The sequence below is a fragment of the Topomyia yanbarensis genome, chromosome 3 (assembly GCF_030247195.1).
Source record: "Topomyia yanbarensis strain Yona2022 chromosome 3, ASM3024719v1, whole genome shotgun sequence".
NCBI classification, from domain to species: Eukaryota; Metazoa; Arthropoda; class Insecta; order Diptera; family Culicidae; genus Topomyia; species Topomyia yanbarensis.
Window position 1 is genome coordinate 171,449,441 of NC_080672.1, and position 19,730 is coordinate 171,469,170.

The 19,730-nt window shown below is 36.6% G+C and overlaps 2 protein-coding genes across 4 annotated transcripts in view; one reads left to right on the plus strand and one right to left on the minus strand.

The window, feature by feature from the left end:
• The window catches only part of LOC131688029 (uncharacterized), a 104,940-nt gene extending 93,402 nt beyond the window's left edge, over positions 1–11,538 (plus strand). Inside the window, exons 2-4 of one of the 2 annotated variants that reach the window (XM_058972158.1) lie at positions 10,403–10,586; positions 10,699–10,809; positions 10,866–11,538. In XM_058972158.1, the coding sequence (XP_058828141.1) occupies positions 10,420–10,586; positions 10,699–10,809; positions 10,866–11,484 (897 nt within the window). In that variant the 5' untranslated portion in view covers positions 10,403–10,419 and the 3' untranslated portion in view covers positions 11,485–11,538. The remainder of the gene's footprint in view (positions 1–10,402; positions 10,587–10,698; positions 10,810–10,865) is intronic. The other variant, XM_058972156.1, reaches the window with a different exon arrangement.
• The window catches only part of LOC131688028 (uncharacterized), a 338,374-nt gene that overhangs the window by 277,797 nt on the left and 40,847 nt on the right, over positions 1–19,730 (minus strand). For both annotated transcript variants that reach the window (XM_058972155.1, XM_058972154.1), the window contains exons 2-4: positions 18,520–18,822; positions 11,838–11,957; positions 11,558–11,684 (exon numbers count right to left, since the gene is read on the minus strand). In XM_058972155.1, coding sequence (XP_058828138.1) covers positions 11,558–11,684; positions 11,838–11,957; positions 18,520–18,750 — 478 coding nt within the window. In that variant the 5' untranslated portion in view covers positions 18,751–18,822. The remainder of the gene's footprint in view (positions 1–11,557; positions 11,685–11,837; positions 11,958–18,519; positions 18,823–19,730) is intronic.

The following is a 19,730-nucleotide window of genomic DNA, read 5'->3' on the forward strand; positions in this document are numbered from 1 at the left end:
GAAACATTGAGATGTTTGACAAAAATTGACTTTTTTGGACTTTGGTACATTTTTGCCTTTCTCATATAGAAAGGTTATGCAATCACTCTAAAAATCGTCAATCATACCGGCCCGGAGGGAGTATGCAGTGAGGGGTTGCTACTTTAAAATTAAAACTAGTTAAAAATTTCTTAACAAGTTGAAAATTTTCGGCAGGACCCGGATCTCCCGGATCTTTCTCCATGATCCACCGCTGGTTTCAAGCGATGTTTCAGTATCACATAGTATCTCAAGATCGTGGCTGTCGATGTATGTGCAAATCGTACTGAACATGTAATATTCATTTCCACCATTGTATTGAACATAACCAGCCATGGAATCGTAGTCTGGACAAATGAGACAAGCACAATTCCACCACTAGGTGGATTAAGACAGGTTTTTTTGGGAATGCGTCGAGTTGAGACGAAAACGTATTATGATTAATAACGAGGATAACACTTTCCGAATGTAGAGAGAAATTTATGAAAAATGACGATTTCCATTCGACTCTAGCAGGTCCTGATCGATTTTGATGACCATTTGATTTTTGTTGTATGACCAATTATATGTATAGGTCAAATGTTTAAAAACAGTAATTTAAGGTCAAGATAGCATCATTTTGAAACCGCCAATTTCGGAGGTTTAGTATCTTCAATGAGTTTTACAAACGTTAAACAGCGCATCATTTGATAAAATAATTTTGACGGTATATCGTCCAAGAAGTATTTATGGTGAATTTTCTCAGGTTAATATTCATGACTACAATAAAGTCTCATCAAATTCGCTAAAGACACGAACTCTGTTACTATTTTCTGATAAATTAATTCTGCATAATTTTAAAACTTCAAAAATTACGGTTTCGGAATTATGTCGTTTGGACAGTATGATCGAGTTTCACCAAATCCCCACCAAACCGAATTTCTGGCTACGCCGCTGACTTCAAGTAAGTAAAAACAAAGTCGTTCTGCACTCGTTCACAAGAAACTTCTTCGAATGCTGAATATCTATTATAATACATTGAAACCCCGATTTTATCAGCCAAAGATGAACATATGTTTGATGGGCTCTAGCAGACGAACAAGACTGAATTCGAGTAAATCCTTTCTTGAGCATGTTTTCCTTATCATGAAGATATGCGAAATATGCGAAAATAAAAAGTTCATCATAATCAGAAATAGTTATCAGACTACATCAAGGGACGAGAAGAATATTTTAACAGCTTCAGTTTATTATAAAGAAAAAAAATTGCCCGCTTTAGTCAATGTCCCCATTTTGTCAGCCTAAAATACACCATGCGACTGATAAAAATGGGTCTTTATTGTATGTATTATTCGCTGTGTTTCACATTAATAGGTGCATTGCTTTTTTGGAGATTTTTTTATTGCATCGAACTACAACAATTTTTAGGTAGTTTTCAAGGGGATATTTTATAGACTTCTTCCAAAATTTGGCGAACCTATTCCAATTCGTATACCAATTAATTGGTATACTTAAGGGTTTATATGTTGCAGATAGAGAAAATACTGAAATTTTCAGCTTTTTTTCCTACACAATATTACGAAAGTTTATTAAACAATTTTTCCTAATAAGTTTGTGAAAATTATAAACTATTTGAAATTTTTTAATAGTTTTATTTTTTATTTAACCGTGATTTTTTAATAAATAGTGACCATCGTTTCACAACGTAGTCTATTTTTCATGGCTTGCGGTAAGCACAATCTCTCGAATTGCTGAACTGAAAATTATGGAATAGAAATTAATTTTTAGTATTCTTTACAGACCCGCTGGTGCCCTAAGACGATTTCGCTAGATTTTCAGAGCACTGTGCACCCAGTGCATTAACGCAAGTGACGGAAGGTTATCGAAAAGTTTCGTGAAAATGAAAATTCCAGTAATGATGATGATTTTCCCAAACGGTTCGTTTTCGTGAGGTTTTTATTTGTTCTTTGGCATTAGGATTAGCGATAATAATTCAAATCAAGGATACTACTGGGAAGTCACCTTTAGAAAAAGTCGATGTCGAAGTAAAATATGAAACTATGCACGCATGCACTTCAGAGATACCGTGATATCAGGAGCTGCGATTTCATTTCAACGCTTTTTTTGTGAAAAGGGCGGTACTTACGATTGTAAACATAGGACTTTTTTCATACATGCGAATGAGGGCTTTGAAACGCAACTAATTAACCTAAAGATTTTGATTCTACGACATTGCTTTCTTAAACTACAGCAAAAAATACAACGGGCGAAACTGTATTTTTGTTTGTTTATTTAAAGTTTCGCCCTCCACGCTCCATGCAAACAAACAGAGCGATACTTTTTTTGCTAGCAGTTTAGAGGCGAAACTGTTTTTTTTTTCGTATTTTTTAGGATAAGCAAGCTGATACCAGCTGTAAATAGCAACAATGATCGCTATTAAAAAAAACCCGGACGAAATCGGTGGTGTAAAACGGTAATTACTGTAAAAACTGTACTATCAATTTCAATAGCAAAAACAAATTTGTAAAAAACACAATAGTTCTTAAATAGGAAATAAAACCAAGTCTGGAAATATTCACTGTTGATTTTCTTTGAATGGTATCACTGCTAGTATCGCCCTTTTCAAGAAAAAGCGTTGATTTCTTAGTTCTCAGTCGCGTTGGAAATTTGAGTAAAGTATAAACTTCAAATCGATTCAAAAAAAAAATTCGATTTTTTTGGCTCAGTACAATATATAACCCCTTTAGGAAAATTCAGTTTTCCCACCACAATATAGATATTTTATTAACAGAGCATTAACAATAATTCGTTGGTATGTCTATTTTATGGGCTATTTTTTCGCTTTCCCATTGATTTGGTTTGAGATTTCTAGCACTGATGTTGTCCTATGCTGATTTGAGCGATTCTCTGAGTCCTGCCACTATCCCATGTAGTATGTGTTATCAAAAACATCGCGAAGCATCAAGTTCTAAATGTTCTCAAACTATATAATATCCGAAGATGATAAGAGTTATAAGAAATGTCTCATCACACTGTTAGGTGGATTAAACACGTTTTTATTCATTGATTTCGGTGGTTAAAGCAGTAGTGTAGTTAAACTTCTACAACAAAGATTTTACTCTAGTTAATCAGCTTCTCTTGCAATCATTTACACTGATTTCAAAATCTTTAAACACCCGTTAAATTTTACGTCTTGACCCTACGCAACCCCGTGCAAACCGGTTCTAGTATATTTATCTTCAAAAATATTCGGAGTGAAATTTTGATACTTTGCGATAATACTCTCAGGTGATATGGCTATTAATTACATAAGAAAAAAAAAATATTTTTGAGAAGATTTAAATAGCTTCGATCCCATAATCAAATAAGGCAATTTGGATTATCTTATTATCTTAGAAATATTGAAATTTGTTCACGAAAAGAGAAATTTGTGTGCATGTTTGGTTTATTATTTTAATCTAGATGATAGTACACATCGACAGTATTATTTTGTAATTGTTTCTTATAATTTAACAATTTTGAATGTACCAGTAAGGCTCAAAAAGTGTTTAGCAATTCTGCATTGTTGGTGTAGGTCGCACTTCGGCCAAAATTTGAGCTAGTTATAGCAATATATCTTTTTACATATACTTGAGTGACTAACCTTGAAAAGAATTATTCCGCTACACAAACGTTGGAAAGCAACCAATGTGAAAACCCTTTCTTTAATATTTAAAAAGCTAGAAATAAATCTGAACGCTAATTTTTAATTGAACATTAAAATGTGCTTCTTGCTAATTTCACATTTCCCACGAATAAAAAAAAAGGCTGCGTAGACTTTTGGCGTGGGGGGGTTTGGTAAAAGTCTACTAAGTCTACTAGGGAAGAGGGGGGGGGGGGTTAAAAATTCTCAAATTTCGGTCTACGTGGTTTATGGACGGTCCCTTATTTAATTTTAATCCTGGTTGATGTAGTAATATCAAGCAAGTATATGATTTTTTCGGAGTTGTTCAATTGTTGTACAATTTCATCGAAGGGAGTCTAACTCGTCATGCTGTATTTGAAAAGGTTATGGCTAATCTGGGTGATCGTCTTATGTCATAAAATCATTGTCAACTACTCGATGGGCATTTAGAGCGGAGGCTGTTTCAACAGTTAAGCATAAATTCTGACAGTTGACGAAATTCTAAAAACAACAGTCCATGCAGAAGTGAAAGCCAAAAGGGAAAGGACTTTTAGTCAAATTTCAAACTTTCATTGCTTGGAAACTATGCATCCTATTCTACAGACTATTAATATTTCAAGCAAATCTCTCCAATCACCTACAGCGACTATTGCTACATACTTGAAGCTGGTCGAAGCATCGAAGATAGCTATTCAAACTATGCGTAACGAAAGCGAATTTCAAACACTATTTTCAGCAGCTCGTCGCTGTTGTGCTATCTTATGACAAACGCCATTTTGGAGTAAACTGAGTTAGATATGCCACATTACTTGTTTGAAAAATCTCTACAAAGTGGCGTTTTCAGAATTTTGAAATTCTACTTGGTTACTTAGATATAGCGGGAAACATGATGAGAAATTTTGAGTTTTTTGCTTCAAACCACTGTATCTAGGGATTTGCACAAGTTATATTGAAGGTTTACACACAAGTTATATTGAAGGTTTGAACACAATGGCATAAACCAAAGAGAATAGGGAAAGAGACGAATAGTGTGAAGCCAAAAATACCTTTTTGAGCAGACCAATCGTGCAATGTAAATAAACATTACTCATGCCTGAGTTGGAGGAGATAAGTATTGTACTTCTATCAAAAAAGAAATTTGAATTTTCATCAGAATTTAGTTCAATCGTGATTGTAAGGTGCATTCTAGAGTATATGTATGAGAAAAAATAAGCCTTAGAATTATTTCATCTCTTTGTTTCGAAATGCACATCGTTTGATAAACAAATCCATCGATCGACATACGGTTTGTTTTCAAAATATAATAGGAGTCATTTAAAGTGCTGCCTATAGATGCGGTTGCCAAAATTCTAGTGTTGAAATCATCATAAAGGGCGTGTTGCCGTTTTGACTGATTTTCACTCTTCGTCTCTTTCCCTATTCTCTTTGGCATAAACATTTTCAAATTACACCAGTTGTTAGAAAAACACAGTTTTAGTTTTAAACTGGCAATAAAGGATATTTGGCAACACTGTAACCAAAAATAACAATTTTTTCTAGATTCCCTGACTCATTTCCTTCAAAATGCATTTCACCGATTGTTTATGACTATATGAATGCAAAGATATGAATAAAAGTTAAAAATTGATGATTTTTTTCTATGGAAAATTTTCCATGCACGATTATGACACGTCATACAAATTTTGTCATCAATACACGCCTATGACACGTGTGAATGCGACTTTTGTTTACATTCATAGTAAAAACTCGCAACATAGTCAACCGATCTTCGTAATATTTGAGAGATTAATGCAGAATAGGTAGAAGCATAAATTGTCTTCTTTGGATTGTTTATACCGTTTATAAGTTTCAAGACATTCAATCTCAAACTTTAAAAATCGTTTTTCTCGAAATGTGCTAAATGGCGCTTGTCATAAGATAGCACAACAGCGACGAGCTGTTGACGTCTGTAATCGGATGGAAATAGATATACCAGCCGTCAAGGTTAAGCGATTATCGCGAGTCTTGGATGGAACTCCAGCTTCCCAGCATTTTTTCAAATCGAAGGACGATGAAATGAGAATTACAATTTACTATCCACTCTTGGATAGTTCAACTTCTGCTCTTGACACTTGGTTCAACCAAGAATCTGCATCAACGATAACTGCATTTGCAAACATTTTAGCACTCAATCCTTCCCACGACGATTTAATATTCATATCGAAACGACTTTCCATATCGTCTGATGAGCTGCAGGCTGAATTGAGAATAATCAAAGCTCAAATCATAGGACAAATGCATCAACTGGATAATTGGGGCCTTGTGAGTGGAGAGCATGGATGAAAAAGCACGACTTGTTTTGCTCGCGCAATGGAGGAAGATGGGGTAAAACGCACCCCCGGGGCCAAAATGCACCCCTTTCTTATATCGAAAACTGCTGAAAATTTTTAGAAAAGGGTAATACCAGCCGGAAGTCCGCGATAGTAAACATACACTGTCAAAGTTTGATGACCGCAAATCAATAGCATCCCGAGAAATAAACAAAAATCAATAATGTGCTCTTCTCATGTAATTATTGTGGCTCATGCAACAATGATTTGCAGCTCTTATAAATGCTGTTTTACTATTATATCAGTGCATTCCAGTTATATTTATACCGTTGTTCATTATTCTGTCGCTCTTTATATGGAAAATCTACTAAATAATTCACTTTTTTGCTAAATTTATATCTATATCTTGATTCTGCTGATTTCATAATCGAAAACAGAAAAATCGTTCTGAAAACCTACTAATTGCATAACCTAAGGCTATTTAATAGCACACCTTTGTGAAATCTCGACAGAAAACAAAATTACTTGCTTGTTCACCGAGCATTCTTCCCCGTTGTTGCGGTGCATTCTGCCCCGTTGTTGTAGTGCATTACGCCCAGTTGTTGTGGTGTATTTTACCTCCGCACAGGTGCGTATTGCCTAGCTTATTTTTCAAAGATTTTTTTTTATTTTGATGAATTGAATATTTTTCATGTTTTTGAATATTTTACAAAACGTTATGATTGTGATTACAGAGTCAAACGTTGGCTAGGCGATATCATTAATTAAATTCTCCCAATTAATTTTCTATAGCTGAGTTATGAACATATTTCCTTAGGGGGTGCGTTTTACCCCATCTTCCCCTACGTGGGTTTGGAGTGATCCTGGTAACCTGTTGTGATGCATAACGAGCCTTTTCGAAATTATCAATTGTGAAGCACAAACTGCGATCGACCATGTCACAAGAACGGTTGGAAGCAATCTTGCTTCCATTCGTTGAACAGTAAATTGCCAATACTGGCGATGTTAATAGATTTATAGATGAATCGATGCAACCTGTACTACGACGTATGGGTTTGTAAACATTTCTATAACGCACATGAATACAACTATTTCTTCGCAATATATAAAAAATGAATTGATTAACAAAAGATAAAAACTTCTCTCTTAGTGATCATTTATACAACGATACGAATAAAAAAAAGTTTTAACGAAAAGTCGAGAAAATTATTATTCATTATCTTATTATTTTTATTCAAATACACACATTACTTTAAATAAAATTAAAAACTGTAATATATCTGTATACAAACTAATCCGATGTTGCATAAAATTCTATGTATATATTAGCTAAGTATACAGAAGGCTTATAAGGTCTGTTCCATTCACGATGCATGAACAAGTTCAAAATTCATCGAGGATGGATTGTGAGAGGCGTAAAAAGTCACACACTAATGTTTAAAATTCAACTAGTGACCAAGTTTACCTAAAAATTTTCGCAAAGTTTTGCGACATCGACTTCAAATTCTGTTGCCGGGAAACATTAACGATGAATCGCTCAAAACAAAACAGACGCAGAAGTGGAACATATAACTGAAAACTAAGAGCCATGAACAGTAAAAGAAGTGGTCCAGAATAATCCTGGGATTTGGTCAACAGATTGACTCCGGCGCACAGTACAGTTCATATTCCAAAAGGACGCTAAAACAAAACCTGACCAAGTATAATGTACCAATTTTAATGGACGATGAAACTTACCTAACAATGGATTTTGAACAAATCCCGTGTCGAAAATTCTTCCTAACTAAACGTGAGAGAGATGTTCCGAATAGATTTATACTTGACCTTGCAGCTCAATTCGCCCGAAAGCTGACGATTTGGCAAGGTATCTGCAGTTGCAGAAGGAAAACCGCTGTGTCCAACACTGGAACGACTGTGAATGGACAACTTTACAAGGAGCAATATTTCCAGAAGAGAATTTTCCCATACATTTAATCACACGAAAGTCCCATCAAGTTCTGGTTCGACTCATCAATTCACCAAATTCTTCAGATTTTTGACGCATCGAAAATTTTTGGGCAATACGACAAGACATGACATAACGAATTACCAAACCAAAACAATGGTAGCCTTACCGTTTTTGAACTTTTGTGGAGTTAACTTCAAAATGAAACAAACTTTATTTGAATTATTTGATTTTCTGATTTAAAAAAAATTAAAACGATTAAAACGAAAAATGCAGCAAAATTGTGAAACTTCATAAAAACCAAAACTAGATTGGATATTTTTGGTGTGCTCCCCCTTTTCCAATCGGCTGGAGCCGCCGATGTAGATTTCATAAGATTAGAACACACTGAACATTATCACTTCATATTCTTGCGTAATGAACGAAATGAAAAGGTGGCATTATAGCTGCCAGTTATAAAAGGTTAACATACAAAGCTTGATGAAGAATTGCATAATTTAAAAAAAATCGCCAAATACTTCTATATTTCATTCCCAACTTTTAAAAATACAATAAAGGATTAATCTTCCATAAAAATATCCTCATAAACATTCTAAAACTTTTTAAACTACTCATTTTTACGAATTACAGAATCTCGCGCTTGAGCAAGTCTCCCCAGGCTCCCCTATGAAACCTCTTTACTCGGAAAGGCACAATTACACAAATAGATGGATTAAAACAAGTTTGAACTATTTTTTTTTTATTTCAATTATAGAGGTTTTAACCTTAAGGTCATTCGCCTCTTCGGGTTAGAAAAATCTCTTAGGAAAAATTTCTAACCCTATGTGCGAGGTCGGGACTCGAACCCAGGTGCGCTGCGTACAAGGCAATCGATTTACCAATACGCTACGCCCACTCCCCAACTATTTATTCATAATTCTGTCCTACGTTAGGTTTTCGAGGAAAGGGAATCAATACGACTTACGTTAAAAGAAGTTCTTACAGTTTCAAAAATCAATGGTATCAATCACTTCGAAAAAGAATAAACAATGCAATAACTAAACGTAACTATAGATAATTTTTGAACGCGGATTTTGAAATCGACAGAAAATGTCAAAACCAACCAAATACTAGATACTCAATAATTGAAATGAATGGAACCGAAGAAAAACGTGCAATGATTGAGAATAGATTCCGTTTTCTACCGAAGAACAGTATTAAATAGGAAGTATTCTTTTCAGATTCGCACACTCATTTGGATGTATATATTACCAGTCAATTTACGTTATGAGTAGAATTACAAAGCAGAAAAAGTCAAAAGAATACTATTGCATTAACGGTCCAACATTTATGGAGACGCATAGTATTTGAGTTGTATTTGAAATACCATCCTTCTCTATAGTCTGAATTTCAGCAAAAATACTTTGCCATTCTTGTGAGCCTTAATAAAACTGACTAAATAATTGAATTCCCAACGTCTTCAAAACAACGGACACATTTGGTAATTGATATACTCTAAAGCAATATGTGCATTCACAGTTGAAAAAAATCTATAAATTTCCATTGAATTAGCTGAAACGAAACGCATGCGTCAAATATGCCGAACCATGAAGTGCGCTTAAGTGAAGATCACATGTTAATAGTATCTTTAGAACAAAAATAAATGTAATCAGCAATAGCTGGCAAAGCATTTGTTTTGGCCATACCGACACTCAGTTGCTTCGTCGAAAAATCTCATAGAAAAACTTCAGTTGAGCGTATTAGATAGAATAGCTCACCGAACGGCAGCTCAAGAAATACAATGCAATGTTGTTCTTGTCAACTGTAATAACTGTAAAATCGTAAAAATATTAAATTTAGTGTGCATATTTCTAAAAAATAGCCATTACTCACCTAGCAACCAGACGCATAAAAATTGTGCAAAATCATAACACTTTTGCCTGGGTCGTTACTTTTTCGAATGGAATTGCTGTCATTGTTTCATGGAACCCCCATCTATCCAATGTATTAATTCTCTTGAAAATACAAATACTCAGACAAGTTAAAATAAAACGATGTATCAACAACGCGTTTCCTCTATGCTTTCGCATTCTGTGGTTTTCTTTATGATTAGAGCATTGCATTCAGTCTCCGATTCCCTCAATAATAACCATTGGCTGGCCAAGCGAGAAAATTGGTATCCTTAGCTACCTGAGTTTTCCTAGGGCGAGAAGCCTGTTCCCATCCTACCGCTATCAACACTCTATACACATAATTGGCAAACAAAATACCCTCATCACACAACACATTCTGCTGATTGGCCGTTTACGATGATAAAGTCGTTCTGTATGTTGTTTTCAACCTCGTTCTGGTATCTGATTCTACCAGCAAACCTCGCATTGAATAATGATAGTTTTATTTTTCATTTTCTTTCCGCTCCATACCTATATGTGTGGCCAACAACAACAACAACCATGACGACGGCGACGACCATTGAAACAACCCACCACACGCCACCAACAACGGCAGGCTACTTATTTGCACTGATGCTCGTATCAATCAATGCCGAGGAGAAATGGTCCTGGTCGAAGAACGGTGAAGCCAGTGGCAATCGCAACCCCGGCAACGGGAATATCGGCAAGCTGAATGTAAGAAGTGACGTTATTGAGTTTCAGGAACCGAAACGATTCAATGACGGCGCTAAAGACTTCAGGTACGGAATGCGTTAACAGCAATAATCGACGGTGCAAATAACCACGCGTTTCCATTCATTTACACCGTCTAAAGGAGGCGATATAAATCATAGTTGAAATTTTCAATTTCAGGCAGGGGCGATATGAAGTGAAAGAATCTGCCACTCGGAAGCCAAATCCGGGCAGACCACTCAGCGATGAATTTTCAGGTGAAGTGTCTGGCAATAAACCGAGCGATTATGGGTAACTTATAAAATATACATATATCAAAAAACTTTTAAAAAAATTCTTTTGATTAGATTGAATCAGCGTTTCGGAGGACTGAATAATGGTCAATACCCAATTAATCCGTATGGAATAAACCCCGGATTTGGCAGCGGTGGTCCGTACTTTGGCGGTGGAGGAGGCATCGGTTACTCTAATCAAGGGTTTGGAGGAGGCTATGGAGGAAATTTCGGTGGTGCCAACGGAATTCTTGTTGGACCCGAAGGACCAACCGGAATAATTGGTCGACCCAACAAAGGTTACGGTGGCTACCCAGGAGGTGGCTACCCAACTGGTGGCTTTGGGCCATACGGAAACAACTTCGGTGGTGGATTCGGGAACCATGGCGGGTTTGGGAATCAAGGCGGATTCGGCCGACCGGGAGGGTATTACCCTCAGGCAGGTGGATATCCAGGTGGTGGTTATTACGGTGGACAGGGTTCTTATGGTCCCGGTCAATTTGGAGCAGGTCAGTTTGGAGGAGGTCACTTTGGTACGGGACAATTTGGACCAGGACAATTTGGACCCAGCCAGTTCGGATCAGGTCCAGTTGGTGGGCTGGGCCAAATCGGTGGTTTTGGAGGAGGTCCATTTGGACCGCAATTCGATCAGGCCAAACAATCCACGAAAAAAATCGAAAAGAAATCTGTTTAAGTTTTATGAGCTGTGTTATTTTGTGATATAAACTATGTTGAATTAAATAAATAATCTGTTTAAGCTGACTTACCGATAGTGGTGATTATAATTATGGAATAAAACAACGCTCCAAAGAACGTCCACTGAATCTGATCGACATCCTCGATACCGTCCCAGCCATCCTTTTTCATGGCAGTGAGAATTTCTTTCTCGAATGACTGCAACAAATCACGGAATTACAAGATAATTGAATCATCCTACCAAACCGGGAGACTGATAATTAGTATCCGAACGGCATGAAGTCAGTAGCGAACGGATGCTAATTGATGGCAAAGCCGATTTAGGGAAGAAAATCAGAGATCTGTATATACCTGAAGGTGGATGACAGCAGCTTCCGTCCAATTGTGCTGATGCAGCACCGGTTTATCATTAGTCATCTTCCAAATTGCGTCTGTTAGATTAACACGAATGGAACTGATGCCTTTCTTTACCTGCAAAGGAAACAGACTACATTGTGGTTTGTTACAGGCGCGATATAAGTGATTATTGATTATTTTTGCCAATAGATAGCTACACGGTTGAATTAGCTCCACATTTAATACGATAGATATGGACATCTCGGGATAGTTCGACTGTTGCGAAGCGTAGAGGAATCATTGTAGAAAGATACTACTTAGTCCTGTCATTAACGCCACATCACGCCTGTAATCTAATACAAACGTGGAAACACCATCGACAGCATAGCTTTCTTACTTATTTTTATGTGACTTATTATTTCATTCGTCACACCGATGGCATAATAGCCATAATAGAATTTAATTCACAATTAAGAAAAATATTCTAAACTCACATTTTATTTTGCAAGCTTCAAAATATAATGATATGCTTTAAGCTTATATTCAATTAGAACATGAGCATGATGACCGAACAATTCGTAGTTGCTACTCCGTGATTGACCAGAACAAGCGAAATCCTACAGGAAAGTAACGAATGGGGCCTAAGAGTAGCTATCCATCTTCAATGTGCATTTACTATACTTTGAAATGCCAATAATGGCGCAGGCCACATCCTTACAGTCATCGGGAAAGGAAAGATGGAGACCGTGTAAATCTCTGCATCGTTTACCACGGGAAGGAGTTTTTGTTAGTGGAATGGAATAAAAAGATACACATGATGAGTGATACGATTTATGCAACTCTCAGTAGTATTATTATGTGTTTATTGTTCTGGGCAGCCGGCTGCCGAGAATTTATGATGGCTTTATCGTTTGTTGGATTAATTGTTTATTGAGCAATGTTCAGTTAGCAATAAAGCAACTTCAGCTTCGGACAACCGACAGTTGGGAGTGTTGCTTGTGTTTAATTGAATCAAACGGCAGACGAACGATTTTATTATTTATTGCTCCTTCATTCCGGTCATTCCGGCAAAACAAGGTATTCCAAAACAATAGAATAGAATAAAAATGTTTCTTTTGGTGTCTCTACACGTTTGTTGATATATCTTGGTAACTAAAGGTTTCGTAATGAACGCATTATTTATCGTGTAAACATTTTGGTATGATTATTAACCACAATTATGTAATGACTTCTTTCTCCGCTGACGATTGATTTTTGTGTTATAATTATTCGCGCGCAATTTTATGCTATCTAATGCACATTTTAAACGGTATAGAACAAGCCCTACCGAAATACCAGAAACGACTTACTTTGTATATCAGATATACAACTGATGACAAGTGTGCGGTTTTTACGCTAATTACTAGAACAAGATTGAAAACAGCAAGAACGAAAAGAAAACTTGTCACCTTTTGCGTCAATGTTTTTATACCCTTGAAGAAATATGGTTGTCGTGACAGTAATATTGACTATTCCAAAGCATATACAAGTACTCAATTCAATTAGAACAATTAATTTAAATTATTGAAGATTTTATTGACTAAAAGTAAACCAGTGAACATGATAATAAAACATTTGATCTTCGTGCTCACATGACTGCCGAAAATTGGTAACTGGTTGTGAATTCTTCTTGCGAATTTTTAATTCGCAACCCTCATGCATAATTCAAAAGTCATCATTCACTTATACAAGAACATGCGTATTCCCCACGGTCATTAAATACCCAATCGCCTAGTTGGTCAAATAAACACTAAACCAATCACAGTCGACTTACAACCACCAAAGACACTGGTCACGAAACTCTGCTGCTGTCTGATCCAGCGCAAAACGAACCATAACCCAGTACTTCTTTTCTTGTGTGCATTGTCTTAAGAACAAAGGAAACCGTTCGATCTACTTTTTACCTCTGCAGAGTTAGAGCAACAAACGAGCAAAGTGAACGACAGTTAGTGTATCTAGAACAAAGGAAACATTGCATCATTAGTGAATTTGATGAAAAATCACTACTTCGACCCAACACAGCGGTTGTTGACTTAAGATTTTGTTATACGCAACCGAGTCTTCGTGAGGTGGAACATTTTATGAAGGTGAACATGAAGCTTGGGCTTAAGGATGTCATATATCTTCAGTATCATCACTTGCGTAGTGCGGTATTGATATCATTCAACACGCTAGACCAAGCAAAACTATTCACTTTACAGAACAACCTAAAACACGTGTTTGAAAGTCACAGTGTGAAGATACCAGTATATATAGAAAACGATTATATAGATGTAAGGCTACATGATTTGTCACCGCGTACGCCCCATGAATCAATTACAAAATACATGTCTCAATTCGTAGAAGTGGAATCAGTCACACCTGATACTTGGGGAAACTTTTTCCCGGGTATTCCTAACGGTGTTCTTGTGGTGCGGATGCGGGTCGTAAGACCCTCCAACTAGACTATACAATTCAAATATAAAGAAACTAACATCAAACAAACCACGCTATGCACCCACGAAGGGCAGACTCCTGCGTGCAAGTACTACAACCAGACGGTACATCATGGAACACCTTGTGTGGAAAATGTTGAGGAGAAAGCATCACAACCAATTGCCCACACATCTTCGGCAAACCAATCCGAAACACAGTCTTCAATAACATCACCAGAACTACAAACGGTTGCCAATTTTGTGGTAGCTGTTCAAGCCATAATAACAACTGTAAAATCAGCATACACTACTTCAGAATCAACTTCTAGCACCATCGACAAGGAAGCTAATAACAATGACAACGACTTTACGCTCGTGACCCGTAAGACCCATAGGAAACGAGGAACATCTGATCGTGAACATCAAGGCACCACAAACGATGATGACATTATTGACGGCAATGAGGAAAAAGCAATGAACCCACAAGATATTTTCCCGCTCGGAAAGAAAGTCTCCCGCGCAATAAAAATTTGCGTGGACGAGATGCAAAAAAAAAACGCTCAATAACATTTGTTTTTTTTTACATTTTTATAATGTAATTATTTAGTGGACCCACGGATTCGTTAAGCTACCGCGATGAGCCGTGTCAAATAAACAAATTAAGAAAAAAACACACGAAACCAACAAATAAATTAGCTTATTCAGTCTAAAGAAATATTGGTTCAATTGGTATTAGCCGTCGAATGCGTGTTCCCTTAATACCATCAAATCGAAGAACATTTAAAATTACATGCGACAAAATATGTGCAATTCAAAATATAACGACTCCTTAGGTATATGCATTAAAATAGGATTTACTAGATGCATAACTAAGGTGGTTCATTTCCAAAGATAGCACTACTGATGAATCACTTTATAAAAATAAGTCATAAGGGACGCGGACGAAAACAGGGAATGTTAGTTGAAGATGCGTAGAACCCAAGCCATCTTTATATGTATTAGGGAGAGTAATGTTTGTAACTGCGAAAGAACGCTCGGAACGTTCCGCAAGGGAACGTTTTAGTTTATCCCGCGTAATTTGTACGCGAGTCATGCCGAGATCTCATGCAGAATCTCTATGCAGTAAGGACACGTTTCGGCTTTCTTACTGCATGAATCATCTAGTTTATTCTCACTGCATTTTCAACAGCGGGCCTTATTGCTACCATGGGTGGCTGTGCGACTCAATTGTTTACACTTAGTGCAGTTCATGACCCGCAGTACAAAACAGACGGACAGATAAACGGACCGACCAGTTCGGTAAAGCAGTTCCAGCGAAAGTCACCCGATAGGAATTTGACTGGGGGTATGTTTTCTTACCATCGTCCGCGACTAATACTGAATGCAAACGCTTGCACCCAAGTTTATTCACCGGCAGAAGTAAGCGGTATCTACAACGGTCAACCCCTTATTGCAGCAGATACTCGCATGTCAAACTCTAAGTCTAGAGAAAATTTTCAATAGGACGTAAGTAACATTGATAGCCTCTCTTTGTTTACTTTCTCTTTCGTTTATTACGACGTCATTACAACACTTTGCACTAGTTTTCCAGTACATATCGAAAGCCGACGGTTTTTACTAGAATATTATGCAAAGAGTAGAGTAGTAAATGTTGAAATGGCCGAGTAATGAACAGAAGAGAAAGACCGCAAAGAGAATCTTTCATTGTTACTTACGTCCTATTCTAAATTTTCTCTAAAATTGGTGTTGACGCCTTCGGACTGTTCCTTTATAGCTATAAAATACACGTTACAATCCCGCGTAAAATGCTCACAGCAATCAATATCGTTTGCCTGCTTTCAGTTAGCTAGCAACACCCTTATATTGTGCGAGCGGACATTCTAAATTTCGGTCACAGCCGAGAACAGTTCTGTCAGGTCTTTAGAAACCTGAAGAAGATTATGCGGTTGTCTTGGGCCGAAAAAAACAAATGGACCAGTTGAGAGTTCTGGGTATCGTTTGGACCGGGGGGGGCAGCCTTAGGAGCTCAATCCGATTCAATCTTCATTTGACCATCCGGAGAGGGAACCATTGAAAACGTCAACCCCCCGGGTCAGCACCCGCGCAGACAGAAGAGAGCAATAAATGTGGTAAGAAAGATAAAAACCACTTATCTTTAAACTGGTGTCCAACGTCGAACCGATCCAGCGCATACAGCTAGCTACAAGCAACAACGAAACAAGCATCTAATCGCACGCCGCACAAAAACAGAAACACAACCGAACTAACTGAGAGTATGGCGACAACTGAAAATCTAAGCATTCTAAGTAATTCTACACACTTACAAAATGAGTGGTATTCAAGTTTTTTAAATTCACAATTAAATGAATTAAATGAAATCCGTTAAGTTTAAGTAGATCAACTTTTAATAGTGACACCCTTGATGCCATACTATGAGACAGTCTTCATGTTCACCATTCGCATCATAGACTGCAAAATTTAACATTTTAACCTATTTTCCTATGTTTTAGAAGAATTTTTAGCAATGTAACAATATTGCTAAAAATTCTTCTAAAGCATCAATTTTTCCCAAAGAAAATTATTTCTTGAGACTATTAGTTTCTGATATTCACCTATTTTTGGTTGCATTTTGTCATGAAGAAAATCTAAATTTAGGGGATATAGATGTAAGAAAAAAAACTCTAATTTGCTTATGGCACGTTTTGATAGAAAATACTCTCGATATATTTCATAGAGATTTGAGTATTAAATTCGATTAAAACATTTCCATTTCCCTTTTGGGATACCAATAATTAATTTGAAACAGAATGAAGCGATTAAAAAGAGCTAAAACTATACTCCTATTTAAAATTATTTTTGGTTCCATTCAAGATAACCACATTCCCACTCATGATCAATTTTTTTCAGTCAGTAAAACTGTTATTCTGGTTTCAATCACAGTAAAATATAAATTACTATCCACAATTTATCATTGGTATTAGTTTTACCTTTTATCTAATACGTGCTTTATAAAATATTTTTCTTATTTTATGCTGAAAACGAGATATGTGTCGACGATACTGCTGAAAAAACAAGAAACAATCCGACTCAAGATCATTTACCCTATGCGTTAATTAGAGAAAACATTTTGTTTTGATTATCTAGTCGATTCGGTAAGCCGAAAAATGCCATTTAATTGATAATTGTGCAATGCTGATTGGACCACAAAACACGTATATTGAACACGAGATCATTGCGAATAAATTTAAACGAATTTTATCAAGAGCATTAAGGAAAACTCCTGAATCGTATTTCCTACGGTATTTTCATGAGAGCCCTATCAAAACCATCTTCTTTTTCGAATATTTATAAGTGCATTTCAAACCATCTAAACTGTCTGAATTGCTGATGGTGGAAATGGAGGTGGAAGACGCAAAAACTATCTCTGCAAATTGCAGCTCCGAAGCTCCTTTTGTTCGCCTAGCTCATCTTGGAATAGTGGTTAAAAACGATATAACATAGGAAAGATGCGAAAAAGATATTCTTTACACATTTACTAAATTGATTGACTAATCGCTGCAACTAATTTTGAAACGTACTTCAGTGTCAACTGAAGGGCGTGTTAAGAAAATTGGGATTATATTGATTTTGTTTTTGTAGTTATCCCACTGTGCCGGATGTTCTTATGCCTTGAGGGTTGCGTTTCCATCAATGACTTTTCGGTGATTGTGAGGTGAAGTGATTCGATCCGTTTCAGAACCATCGAACACAAACACAGCACTGGGAGGTCCGGCAATTTATTTGCCGACTGGTGGATTATTAATAGTAAGCCTTTGACGATGAAAGAGAAATACTGATTTGTTGATTTATTACCCGACTCATCAATAAAATATGTTTGCTTACATTGACAAGCTAACACAAATCCAGTGCAAAATAAATGAATAATTTAATCTCTGTGTTGATACTCGACCAAGAGTATTTAAAAAAATTGTGTAAGCCTGTCAGCTTGTATTATATTTAAAAATCATACTAGAGTTAAGAGTGCACATCGAATATTCATTAGGCAGAAAATTTAAAGCTGAATGAATGAAAAGCTCAGACTTTTGAATGAAATTAAAGCAAAAGTCATTGAATTCGACTGGAGCGATTTCATTCTCCAGAAACATGTAAGTGTTTTTTATCCAATTTCCGAGTTTAAAATGTGTAGCTCCCATCCGGGAACAAATTTTGAGATAATTACTAACGCAAACATTTCGTGTACTTACATTGCGCTCGTTTTCCGCCTCCAGATGTTCGAAAGTAACCGCACCCAGGAAGCAATAGGCAACGACCATCGCCACCAGAGTGACGTGCGAGAAAATGCACGTGAACACCTTCCACATGCAGCATACGAAGGACATACATTTGCTGCGCTGCTTCTTCTCACTTTCGTATGGCAGCGGAAGCTGAGCTGGGCTCGGCAGGCCTTGGGGTGGTCCGGTGCGGCGTGTAGACATTGCCGGACAGGGATCTTTAGTGGTAAAACAATTTCACGACCCGTCCTGACCCGAGCGTTATAGGGAGACCACCTGCAGGCGAGAGGAAGAAGCAGAAGAGCGGGTTTAGAATTGATGTAATTTGTTTCCTGCGAACTTGGTTATGACTTAGTAATACAAATGTTTTGCTCTGTACATTAAGACGATGGAATAGAAGAAATTTAGGAAAAGAGATATTTTTATTTTTCATTTGGTTCAATTCGCTCACCCTTTGAATTGCAGAAACTAGTGCGCTAAATAGGTACATCAAACTTTAAGGGCTAGGCTATCATGTAAGGTTTAAAAAATCAATTAAAAATTTCCTGTACGGTAATTGAACAAAATGTTATTAAAAGCTAAGCAAACAAAAACTTCAACACCATTTTGAAAAATTGCTCTTGTGTCAAAGTATTCTAATTGCCAGGGGAAATTATGAAGATTTATGAACCAAACTCAAATGCAAAGTTTTGTTCAAATCAGTGATGATCAAATTTTATGGTCTGCGCTATAAAAGATAGACAGAATTTGTGAACGAATTTGGAACCTTTACTGACTATGAATTATGTATTCTGCTTCTCATTTTCCGAGGTATGTTCCAGATCGATCCGATGGTTGTAAGTTGGAAAAATATCTGTCAGAAGGTTCCGAAAACGAAATTTTGCAACTATAAGCAATCAAGGCGAAGGGCAAGCACCAAATATTCAATACGTCTTAGTACCAAAAGTCATACATAATTAGTTACTTTAAATACCATTAATTGCATTAGGACCTTTGGACATACTTGTCAAGAAATACAGAAAAAGTTTAAGTGCAGCGCATTCGTACTTTAAATCCACAAAATATTTTAAGGGTCGCTAATATATATTTTAAATTCCAATTTTTTTTAAATTTTTGGTTGCGTCCACAAAGACATTAATTACATTAATTATCTTAATAATCAACTACACAGGTATTTTCAATGA